Raw genomic sequence first — 13,200 nt, 5'->3', positions numbered from 1 at the left:
TTAAGTAATAAATTGTATCAGACCGCTGTTTTTTAGCTCACGGACTCGTCAGTGATGAAACCTTGTAGGAGATTGATGAAAAGAAAACTTGATCAAAAAATATAAAACTCTAAATTGGGAGGTGTACCAACCACTGGAACTCGTATTGTTGTTGTCATATGTTATAATGTGGCATATGCAAGCATCGAATGGATAAGTCACGTCGTTTTAACGTAAATTGATTGAACCTTCTTCTTGGTGTTACATGTCTTTACTGTACTGTACTTGAAATAGACTTGTTCATGTCCTGTGTAGTTTAAACACTTGTTACCAGTGTGGGAAGTTAACTCTCCGCACCTATTAAACTGCGAATGTGTGTTTATGGGATAGGCACTTTAATTGTCATGACTTCTAAGTAAACGTGCACATTTAAAAAACCTTTGTTTCTTTGCCAAGCAATTTCGTTCTTGCTTTTTATCAACCTTTTCACTGACGTGCCATAATAAAAGTGTTTTATTGGAGACGAGACTTACGACCGCACCATTTCAAAACCCAAACCCCAGATTATTTTTCAAGTACACAAGTATAAACAAAATTTTCTCGAGGAAAAACTATGAAAAAATCCTAAACATATGACCGTGCCTGCATGTGGAATGGCATACTGTGGGGAGGGATGTGTCATCTGGCTTTAAGGCGACATGTTGACTGTGGTATTCTGGGTAAATTTGTACTCGCCTGATTGTTAAGGCGACATGTTGACTGTTGTACTGTGGGTATCATTGTACTGTTTTTCTACCGCAGAGACGTGCGCAGCAGGTAATGGTGGATGTCAACATAACTGTACGGATGGCCCGCTGGGCCCGATATGTTCTTGCGCTCCTAAATACATTCTGAGGGACGACAACCATACATGTATTGGTAAGTGTTATAACTGCTGTCCGACAGCGGTACTGATAGCAACTAAGGATGTATTACATGGTGACGATATCTTCAAACATATCAGGGATTATCTTCAAATGTATTTCATCACATCCATGTACACGAGTAATATTAACATGATATAGGATTTAAAATTTAATTCTATTTCTTATCAATATCAGCAAAACATGCAATTCAAATCACTTTATTTTGTCTAGGTTCATAGAGAATTAGAGATCAAACATAAATTTTAAGATGGTCTTACAAACTTGGAGTGAAAGTGATCATGGTTGAGTTTTCTGATAAATAACGATAAGGTTTTAAGTAAGGAAACGAAAAATAATGTCCGAAGCAAATAAATTACCTCTCTTAGATAGTTAGTAACACGGTGTTATTACAAATACATCATCTTAAGTTATTACAAATAAATAATTTAAAGTTATGAGAAATAAATCATCTAAAGTTATTACAAATAAATCATCTTAATATTTATGTTTTGTTATGTTTTTGTTAACCATTTCTCCCATGTTGCTTTGTTTCATGTGAGGTGAGACATCTTATTAGATTGAACATAAGGAAACATTTATATCATATTTCAAACTGTAAGCGTTTGAAACTGCGTTTCGTTCCGAGATACATGCGATTTCTGTTTACTTAATAGTGGTCAAAGGGACAAAACTCTAACTTTAACCGTACAATTCATTTGCATTTGCTGTCTTGCCATGTGTTCTTTTGGATCGGTTCATTATCGAGTAATTGTATTTCCCAGCATCTTGTGAAGTAAATAACGGCGGTTGTGACAGAAAATGTATAGACACAAAGGCTGGTCCTCAGTGCTCCTGTCCTCGTGGTTTCAAACTACACCAGGATGACAGGACGTGTCTAGGTAAGATAGGTTACTTACAGCTATATACGGATAAGAGGGATGAATTTTTTTGCGAATTTAATTATTTTGAGGGTAAATAAATATTGCGATAAATTGATTCATTAAAAATCAATTGAGACACATAATTTTCGCATTAAAACTTAGATAAAAAGGCGAAAAAACAAGTTTATACTAAGTATATGTATATATATATATATAAATGTATTAAGAAACGTATCTTATCTTGTACAATCCATTATGAATTATTTGTTTCTTTCATAATATATCTTTATGAACAATCGTTGTGAGGAGAATTTGCCGTTGTGTATAACTGATACAACAGTCTAATTGTTAACCTTTGAAACAGTTTATTGAAATGAAATTGAGCTTTGATAACCGTTTTTAATTTTAGTTTAGATACAAATAATCAATATTTGAAATGAAGTAAAAATTCTGATAACAATAAACGAGTCAAAAGAAAAAAATATACTTGTCATGTTTCCTGGTTCAGGGAAATAATTGTACTGTTTATTATGTATCATGTATCGTATAACAGATATAGACGAATGTCAAATCGGCAACGGAGGTTGTAGTAACAAGTGTGTTAATACCAAGGGTGGATATGAATGTGTATGTCCTAAAGGCTTCAAGGTACAAGTGGACCATCGCACCTGTACAGGTAAGATCAAATGTAATTAGTACAACAGTTGATGTAAATGTGATGAGGTCAGGTACATGGTGTCGTTTGGGTTAATAACAAACTTGTTGAAGTAGATGTGTATGTATTTAACGTAGATATACACACAATGTACTATAAAATGCTTTAAAAAACAAATATGCTGTTAACATTGGTACAACTAAATATTTATGATTATTCAAACCAGACAGCAATGACATGGTGGGACATATACCTATATATTTTTTTCTTTAAATATCTTATTGACTCATTGCTTATACACTAAAATATTGGTAATCGTTTCAAAGAATGGCTGAGGTTTATGTTTAAATAATGAATGGATAAACAACAAAAAGAGTCCGGCCTTAACTGAACTGTAGCTTGATGTAGACAATGGATATTGTATGGAGTAACATTATCTTTCAGCCACTTGGCGGCGAGATAGAGGATATGACAGGGAAGACGTAATTAAGTTTGCAAACACGGTTATATCTCTCTTATCAGTTATTAGTGAAATTCCAATGCATTGTCGATGTGTCGTCATGATTATGAACTATAAAATTCCTTCGACACAGCCAGGAAATCTCACATCGCTGAAAACAATTGATGACATACCTATTTAGGGTAAAAGGGCATTCACCACTACTCATCCTCTATCAAAATGATCACTGTTTCAGATGTAGACGAATGTGAATTAAACACTACATGTGACCAAAGGTGTGTGAACACTCCTGGCACGTTCCACTGCACGTGTAAATCAGGATACCAGTTATATGGACTCACGCATTGCGCAGGTAACTTGTTTAACTGAAAAAAATAATAGATGGATTCCCTTCCTCAATTACAATGTGGTAAGAAAGTAACAAACTAAGGACTTTAAGGGTATATATGTGAGAAAATACAGATAAAAATAAGAGGAATTCGTGTTTTTTGATTCTATATAAAGATACGTAACTAAACCAAAATTTTAGATATACACCAAATATACTTATATAACATTTGTTTTGTAATTGTGCCCTTATCATTGATGTGAAATATACGTTACTTTTCAGAAACGGCACAACATGAAATGGGATGATGGTTGTAAATAAGTATTAAATTCCATCAAAAAGGTACTAATTTAATTGTCGTTTTACTGTGTATATGATATGTATATCATAACATAATGTTTTTTTTATTTCTAGATGCAAACGAATGCGCTCACAATAATGGCGGATGTCAACACACGTGTGAAAATACTGAGGGAGGTTTCATGTGTCACTGCCCGTCTGGCTTCAAACTACACACCAACCGGAAGGACTGTGTGTGTAAGTATATAGGAACATAAGGTCGGGTTCATTTTTTTAGCATTTACTGTAAAATCATGTTTTTTCACGGGGTTCATTTTTCATTGGATTTTGATTTCCTTGGTAAATATTGAAATATGTGCTAGTACAATAATTCATGTCAACTTTCAAACCTTTATTTTTTCGTGGACATATATTTTCTTGAATTTAGAGTACCTACACCTTAAGCGAAAAGACATCTCCTACGAAAATAAATGATTTGACAGTGCTTGAAATTAGTGTTACATGTCAAGTAAAGCATTATGATGATAAATCATGCATGCATCTTTTTGGGTTGGAGATATATAATGATGCAGCGTACCGAATATAACTTATGTTACAGACATTTCCTAAAAAAAACACAGGTTAAAATATGCTGCCTTCTAAAAATGGAGTACTTAGTTATTTTTTTCTGTACAAGACGTAATTGACCAAACGTGTAATTAAAGGAAACACAAATAGCTCTTCAATATTTTGCCTATCTGATTTAGCTGACCAGACATGTCTGCCTCTGCGGACACCTGCCAAATCAAGCATGACGTGTGTCCAGCAGGATGGAGATCAAGTATGCACTGTAAAATGTAATCCACGGACTTACTCCACCAGCCCGAAAGCTGAGAATGTCTACAGATGTGGTGCAAGCACGGGCTATGAATGGTTACATAGACTCTTGAATCAAACTTTATCGTCGTGTTCAGGTATGGAATCAAAGTTGTACAAACGTTTCAATGAATTATTTGTTTTCACATTAAATACAAATATGTCAATTTTAATTCAACCCCTGCTTGAACCGTATTTAATTCCTTTTGCTTTGTACATTAGAATCAGCTGAGGTCCCTGTTGTAAGGAAGTCTGCAAGAATTTTATTCGTGGCCAGCAAATGTCGAGTCCGACGAAGTATTCGAGAGGAAGTTCGACGGAATATTACTGCGCAGTTAGGTACGATTTTTTCAATATTCCTAGACACTGTTTTTTTTTAAAGCTTAATGATGTTCATTTATGTTTAAGCATCTTATGTATGTATTCTATCGCATATATACATGTATATGTAGAATTTCAGATAAGTTTTCAATTTTTTAGGAGATTTCCTTAAACGAGTATTTTATTTTATGTTTGCGAGCCTTGGCGAGCAGAAATTAAAAATTCGTGATGAGCTTTATATAACTTTTGGATAATTTTCAAATTCAAAATGTGGATGACAATATGAAATAGAGGCAGCCACTTTGTTGCATCATTTTCGATTTATAATGTAACGTCGTTTTAAATATCACAATATTTATGCCATCAATCGATTTCTGACTGGAGCAACCAGCGCATAAAAAACTCCAGTGTATATTACATTGGTGACATATGTGAAAATATACACGAGCGAATTAATTAGAAACAAGCGGATGATGTGATGATTTTGATTATTATTTCAACGTTCTAGTTTCATACTGTTATAATATCGTATTTTTTAAACAGAGTTGAAAAAGTATCGCTGTCGCCGAAAGTGTAGTGTTAGTTCTGTCAACATTGATTGTGATACCCGAAAGTCACGTCGACTGGTTCAAGACCTGAAGGGGGCGCTCGTAGCTGCGGATATCGAGATAGAGGTGGCGCCGCTCAAGACAAAAAGTAAATTCATATGACTATTTCTCTGATTTTTGCGTAATTCAAGGCACGAAGTCTTCCATCAAAATTTCAATAAAACTGTGTTTTATTACTAATTTCAAGAGTTAAAGATTTGATTTAACATTTCCTGAAAATGATTGCATTACTAATTTCTATTTCAGAAAAATGTGATTTTAAGTGCACAAAAAAGCGGACTGAAAGACGCATGAAAAAATTATTGAAGAGGATGAAGAAATTTATAAATAGATCTCAGTTTGTAGTGAGGTAAATGCATAAGAATTGTCTTTTCATGTTTTACATTGGAAACAGACGAAACCGCGTTCGATAGAACTTCTGTTTGTTCAACTCAAATCTGAAATGCGGAAGTCGGAAACATGACAACTGAAGTCGTTAATCAATAATAAGGTTATTCTTAGGTGTTCGTTCATCAGCTAACTCCTGTCTTCATATATGTTTTATCTAAACACGTAAATTAACTCTTCGGAGGCAATAAAATATGTATTTATCTGTTTCTTGTTTGTTTGTTTGTTTTTTTTTGTAATGAGAACTTAACAATGATTTCAGCTACGATGGCGAAGGTCGTGTAGTGGTAAAAAAGTCCTTCAAATACAAAAAAACTGTAGGATATGTCTGTCCAGAAGGCAAAGTAATGGCTGGTGACCAGTGTGGTAAGTACATTTAGATCTACTTCATAAATAATACATTTTAATTATTAATCTATTGTTCCACATAATTCTGTTACTGTACTTATAACGAACGTACTGACATGTATTGAAATACGTACTCACTATAGACTGATTCTGTTGTAGTTGCCTGTAGTGTTGGTTCGTACTTTAAGCGGAAGTTAGCTGTTTGCTCTCTTTGCTCAAGAGGGTCGTACCAAGACCAGGAGGGTCAGACATCATGTGTAAAATGTCCAAATCGTATACCGGGTGTGGGCATCCGAGGAGCTAAAACTGAAATGGAATGTACAGGTAAAATTTCACATAAATGCACTAGGAAACTTTGATGAAGCGACATTGGTGAAACACCGAGATGTTGTTAGTGTCATGTTGAATAAAAATTATGAAACGTTGTAAAATTCATACATTTCATACTGACGACAGGATGGAATTTAAAATCAAGCAAAATCACACCACGCCAAAACACCGACTGTGGTCTTTATTATTGCCTCACACCTAAAATAAATACAATGTGATTTCAGTATTATGTGAACCGGGGACATTCTCACACGATGGTCTAAAACCGTGCGCGCCATGCCAAGCGGGAACATACGGACCGGAGTACGGTCGCACATCCTGTTTTCCCTGTGGAGGCGGATTGACCACTGACAGCAATGGAGCCAGGACGTTCGCTGAATGTTCTCCAAGAGGTAAGAAAAAGGTCTTACAAAGTCACATCAAATGCGATTTACAATGGTGTACACTGCTAGTGGACATTTAGTTCCCGAGGTTTGTGGTAACCTTGGTATTGATTCATACAGATGTTATTGTCGAATATTAAAGTTATGTATATATGAAAAAAAAGTGAAATTTATTGAAGGATGGGACCAGTGATGCACCTAACTATCTCGACTTGGAATTTTCTTTTTTGATTTGTAGTGACGTGCTCTCCTGGTCATTTCTATGATGTCCAGAGTCATACGTGTCAGCAATGTCCAACTGCGAGCTATCAGCCTGATTCAGGCCAATCATTCTGTTACGCATGCCCGGGATCTACCGTAACGGATTCGCCAGCAACTATCAACAGTTCCGAATGCAAAGGTAAAATCCGTCTTACAATTAATGTCTTCTCTTTCTGAGAACAAAGTCATTAATGGTACATCAAAATGCTGTACAATCTGTATTCGTTTTCATATCACTGCAAATATTCTATTAAATTTCTAATCTGGATGATTATATTTTGTTTTCTATATTTAGTTTTGAATATAAATTTATGTATTTTTCGTGAAAATTGCTGTATGTATTGTCAGTTATTCATCAGATATATGAAAATTACAAAATCAACTGAATTGTTGGGATAGTGCACCTCCCCATCTTTTTACATTTCTATCGATTAATTTCAATTTTTCTAATTCGCCTCCTTGGTTAAACATTTATTCTCTTGGCATCACTGACGAGTCTTGGGACAAAACGCCTGTGTGATAAAGTTTGATTCATTGTTTGACTCTACTGTATCTTATCCAAATTTGTACTAAATGATGTTATTCATTTGTGCTTCTTTTGTACAATCTTCACATATATTTATTGGATAGCAGCTGCAATATATTCACAGGCAGATATTCTTGAAAGCAATACAGAATATATCACCAAACTTTCTTTTATTACGCTAATTTAGCACACACCTCTTGCCATTATAAATATATTTTCCTTTCACAATTAAGTGTAAAAAGTATAAGTTGTATATGACCTATACTATCCTATATTGCAGATGCTACCTGTGGTGGAATGATTGGGCGGTTGCAAGGGTTCATACAAAGTCCTAACTATCCCGGAAATTATCCAAACAATATTGAGTGTGTTTGGAGGATTAAACCAAGTAAAAAACGGAGGATTCTTGTGATTATCCCTGAAGTGTTTTTACCTAGAGAAGACCAATGTGGAGATAGCCTTGTTATGAGAAAGTCAAGTAAGTGTCTAATAATGATTCAAAATGTAAAATTGATTTTTGAAAGTTTGTCAAAAACCTTGCGATTTTCACGATGAAGAACGAATACGGTAATAAAAGTCACAATGATCCTAACGGTGACATACAGCTTCTTTTCACCAATAACAAAACACGCCACAACACGGTATTCGTCACAACTGTAGTACACAATGTTCATTTAAACCACAAAACACTTAAGAATGCTCATACAAAGCAATCAACGCATTAAGGGGCTTACAAACACACGAACGTTCTCTTCCTTTCAAAAATCAACACTGCAACACCAAATGTTCCTCCGAACTACACCGCTTCCCTGTCATCAAGTCACCACTTAAGCATAACACTTAAGCATTAAACTGCATTTAGTTGGCGTCATCTTTATTTTGACATCTTTGTAGACCAATTAGCATTTGAGAGGCCTCATAGGTTTCATTAATTTAGACTCTCTGCACATCAGGAAATTGCTGTACGGGACAGTTTTCTCCACTCTATGCCTTAACTGTATCTAATTCATATTGAATAGTGCTAATAAGTTGTCCTTTATACAATATAAAAATGCGAGAAATAACCAAAGCCCCTCTGAAGAAGAAAGCGCATCAAATTATCTTCTCGAAAACCCCAATACATGAATACCGAGTATTACAAAGAATATAGCAATTAGCAACAAGTGAACTGATATATGTTTATACAATGCCATTGTATCAATATTTAAATTCTCCTTTGTTCCAGAGAAAGCGTCTTCTCTCACAACATATGAAGCATGTGAGAGCACGGAGAAGCCGATAGCATTTACTTCACAGACACACAGACTTTGGATAAAGTTTAAATCAGATGGACAAAACTCGGCGGGTGGATTCTCCATTCCGTTTGTTACATATAACGGTAGGTATATAGAGGGCGCTAATAAATCTTTCTCCTTGATAATAGCACTGCTTATGTGGTAAAATGATTTTCAGTTTTAATGGAGAAATATGAGGATGTTGTATCAACAATCAGGTCAGACAATATTAATCATTTTATATCACGTACTTCAAACAAATAGTAAAAATTAGACAGTTTTCATGAAATCTACTAATCGCACCATCATCATTTCCCCATGAATTTGAAATGAAATTGATAACGTTTTCAGTTCTCGACACGGTTACATTACATAAAATGATGATGCTAACATATTGTAATTAGCGTCATAGAGTGTGCAAGTTGTGTTTCCCTGCACTATGTGAGATTAATAGAATCTTCCCCTACCCTGAGGGTGTGATAGAGAAATCTCCAACCCGAGGGGTTTTTTTTGGTTGTTGTCTAACCCGAGGCTCTGCCGAGGGTTAGACTACAAAAAAATCACCCCGAGGGTTGGAGATTTCTCTGTCACATCCTCTGAGGGTAGGGGTTGATTATTTTTCTCCCACCCCGTTATTTCTGCCACGACGTAAAAAAAAAAAATCCCACGGTACAAGTGTCTGAATGGCGCATGAATATCACCATTCACGTTTCCAAAATTCTACATTCTTCCGCGAGAGCAAAAATGACAGACTACAAACGCAATATGAATAACAATTAGAAATATTAATTTTGTGGAAATTAAATATTTTAATTAGAGATAGTTACATGGAAATACTTGTATTGAACAACATTTAACTCCGTATCATTTATTAAGGTAGGGTAGGCTTGCCACGATGTCATGGATAAAAAGGGGATTTCCCAGTTTATAATAACGTCAATTGTTTATGCGCGCGAAAAATTGCAATGGTGCGAGTGTCACGCGTGTGTTCATTCAGAATCAGAGTCATAGATGATCCTCCGACGGTTATTTGTGTTCACTGGACAAGGATTGATATAGTTAATGTTAACTGTGATGTTACAGTCGCGCATTACGGAACCTGCAAACAAAGCATCCACTCGTCGGTTTGAGTAAGTTGTGATAGCCGACTGAGGTCACCGAGTGCAGTCATGTGGGATAGATTTATCCTCCATGGGTGTTCCACATGGGACACTTTATGTATTAAATATATGTATTTTTTTTTACAAGTGAAAATGTAAAATGCTCTTTTGTTTTCTGCAGAGGATTATCAGCAGTTAATAGAAGACATTGTCAGAGATGGTCGACTTTACGATTCTTATCAGCACCAGTCAATCCTGAAGGTCAGTTATACACTTAACTATCTTATTGATAAAACAGCCATCATAGGTCAAGGTTGTTGCTGCTCGTGAAGGAAGAACAATAATATTTTAGCGGAAAACGCTCAAATAAGGTTATTTCTAAAATGTTTGTTATTGTTAGACTTACACTGTTGTCTTTCATTAAATTTACCGAGCATCGATTAGGTAGTTATTTCTTTTTATTTCACCTACAATACCTATCGGAGTTAGGAAGGCTATATATAGAGAATACATGGTCATTTTCTAAAAGATATAAGCTGTATATTGGCGACAGTAAAGAAATAAAAAGAAGCGAGCATCTGGCGAGTCATGCAGCTTATATCTAAAAACACTAACCATGTATTCTATTTATCCTGTAACACTGATTGCAAATGAAACCATCAAAACTTCAATAGTTTTGTTGTTCAATCTTTGTTAAACTGATGTTGACATTACGCTGAATTTTGTTTGATGATATACCCCAAAATAATTGCTTCGCGCAGTAATATAGTTGCCAACTTCAACGGATATGACAGCTAGTATATGAATGTTCGTAAATAACATTGTTCATTACAAGATACAAAAAAAATCTTTTTTCAACAGTTATCTATATTGGTAAACATTATATTTCAGTAAATTCAGAAAGTAATTCTGTCGAATTGATGCATGATCTAATATGCAGTTGTGTTCCGTCACTGCCTTATATAGCCAAAATATATGAGGAATTGGTGTTCTGACAATGGCAGCACCAGCTGCAATATGTATTCATTAATGACAAAATTGAAGCTGGTTAACAGTATTGTGAACATTTATCATCATAATGTTGTTGTTTGCAACACTAAAATAGAATCATCATCATCATCATGATATCAATCCAGTTTTGGGAAAACAAGTGTAAATTCGAGTTAAACTAACTTTTAGGAAATAACTATAAGTTCTGCTTTAGACTAATATGTGTTGCTTTTGGAAGTGTAACAATTTACGCATCAGTAATATATATATATCATATAAATTAAAAAGTGTATACATTAAAAATATCAATTTAACTGTGAAATATTCTAAATATAAATTTAATCTTATTCATCATAATGAGAACAATAATTATTTAATTTAAGATTGATTGGGGACAAGCGATAGTCAGGGGAAACTATGCATGTTTCGGTAAGGTAGATTCGTAATTTATATGTAAATTTTCAAGCGTAAGACCATTGTGGGTTGACGATACATACATTTGAGAGTATTTTTCCATATTATATTTTGCATTTTTTCAGAAGAACTTGCACTTTTATAATCCATTGTAACATTATTTGTGTCTAAGGTTTGATTTCAATAGACTTCTACATAATATATGTTGTCCTATTTGTTAACAGGACAGGAAGATGCTCAGCGTGCTAATGGAAGTGATCGCACAACCTTATCACTATTTCAAATACGCCAACGCATCTCGTACGATGATGCCAGAGTCGTTTATAAAGCTATTGACATCTAAGGTAACTCGTTTCCTTAGAACATAACTGGTTCTCTACTACAGCATCTTTTGAATGGAGAAAAAGGCACCTATAGTTACGAGAAGCGTGAGGTTAGCGCTGTGGGAATAACTGCAAGTCAGAAACACTACTTCTATTAATAGCACGAGAAATAAAGAAATGAAAATGATGCACTTTTGGAACCATAACGTGCGAAAACATTTTTACTATACCTTACAAACTTGCGGAAGACTTATATATTTCTTATGTTAAAAAAGGAGATGTTAGAAAGTGATTTGATGGTTCGTTTGAACTTCTGAGCGTTGGATCTTCTCACCCATGCTGTATATACTCGTTCCTTTTAAAGGGTCTTTAAGTCGATTGTTGATTCAACTCTGGTTACGAAATAGAACACATTATATAGATATAGACATGTTTATATACCAAAACCTCACACTTTGTAAGACAAAGGAATGGTTTTGTGTGTTGTTTTCCAAGTGTGGGTTGTAAACCAGTAACTAAGATAAACGCCATCTTTGTACAGTATGAATTGGATGCCGTAGACCAAAAAAAATACATTTACGTCATATTCTTCATATACCGTATTCCAATGAATGATAATTGTTACTAGGGAAATAAAATATTGAAATTGATCGCAGTCTGATGGAAATGTGCAATAACATATTTTTGTTTGACACTGAAACCGACAGAGAGATTCGACTCATATGACGGTGTTCATCTCTCTGAAACTCTTTTCATTGATGGACAGGATACTTAATAACGTTTTTATCATGAAATAAGTACTGCAGATAAAGCTGTTGTAGAACGATGCTTTTACACAAGTGTTGTAGGATAATTGTGTAATAAAGACTGAAAGTTTGATGACTCGGTCAGTAAAACCAATTAACCGTCTGTCAATGTTCTAATTTCATGTTGAAACACCGCATCATAATACTAGTTTACAGTGTGGTAGATATGTATATATTCAACAGAGGAAACATGCTTTTAGATATCACAGCATCTACGTAAGATAGATAGTACTGGTTTGATGTTCGTCTTCAATACGTAATCACATCATAATACATTATAGTACGAAATTGATAGTACATGTCCTGGGAATATGTTTTTCATTCAATAGTGAAAACAAACGTATTGCTATCACAAAGGAAGTAATTTTCCATTCACCTTTAGTCTTTTATCTTTCGATCACCATTGGATGAAATACATGATTTAAACAATATATGTCCATTTTAGATAAAAATTCGTGCAAATGACGTTATGCTATATTCGTGAAAGGTTTGGCAAAATTATTATTTTCCAATACTTGCATGTATTTTACAATTAGGACGAAAGGACTATCGGGTCTTAATTTTCATGTTTAAGCAATGGACAAAAGACAAAACACATTTCACAAAAATATAACAAGACTTATTTTGCATGAGAGCGAAATTAACTGTGGACAATATTTCCCCGCAAACAAAATATAATTATATCATTGTCATATCTTTAACCTGATTTAATCTTGGAAAATCTAAATTCAAAACATCCAAAAAAAATATTAGCTCTAACCGAAAT

At 34.5% G+C, this 13,200-nt stretch overlaps 1 protein-coding gene across 1 annotated transcript in view; it reads left to right on the top strand.

The window, feature by feature from the left end:
* LOC132554264 (signal peptide, CUB and EGF-like domain-containing protein 1) overlaps positions 1-12,446 on the top strand; it is a 116,899-nt gene extending 104,453 nt beyond the window's left edge. The window contains exons 9-25 of the mRNA XM_060218575.1: positions 781-897; positions 1,667-1,783; positions 2,319-2,441; positions 3,116-3,232; positions 3,623-3,745; positions 4,255-4,461; positions 4,586-4,702; positions 5,228-5,380; positions 5,539-5,641; positions 5,942-6,045; positions 6,187-6,351; positions 6,582-6,749; positions 6,979-7,140; positions 7,808-8,005; positions 8,753-8,905; positions 10,083-10,162; positions 11,530-12,446. Of these exons, the coding sequence (XP_060074558.1) occupies positions 781-897; positions 1,667-1,783; positions 2,319-2,441; positions 3,116-3,232; positions 3,623-3,745; positions 4,255-4,461; positions 4,586-4,702; positions 5,228-5,380; positions 5,539-5,641; positions 5,942-6,045; positions 6,187-6,351; positions 6,582-6,749; positions 6,979-7,140; positions 7,808-8,005; positions 8,753-8,905; positions 10,083-10,162; positions 11,530-11,673 (2,351 nt within the window). The 3' untranslated portion in view covers positions 11,674-12,446. The remainder of the gene's footprint in view (positions 1-780; positions 898-1,666; positions 1,784-2,318; positions 2,442-3,115; positions 3,233-3,622; positions 3,746-4,254; positions 4,462-4,585; positions 4,703-5,227; positions 5,381-5,538; positions 5,642-5,941; positions 6,046-6,186; positions 6,352-6,581; positions 6,750-6,978; positions 7,141-7,807; positions 8,006-8,752; positions 8,906-10,082; positions 10,163-11,529) is intronic.
* The last annotated feature ends 754 nt before the right edge of the window (positions 12,447-13,200 follow it).

The sequence above is a fragment of the Ylistrum balloti genome, unplaced genomic scaffold (genome assembly GCF_031769215.1).
Source record: "Ylistrum balloti isolate Yb309-2 unplaced genomic scaffold, AGI_CSIRO_Ybal_v1 Utg369640, whole genome shotgun sequence".
Lineage (NCBI taxonomy): Eukaryota > Metazoa > Mollusca > Bivalvia > Pectinida > Pectinidae > Ylistrum > Ylistrum balloti.
The sequence above is the reverse complement of the archived record's forward strand: the minus strand, read 5'-3'. Positions and strand labels throughout refer to the sequence as shown.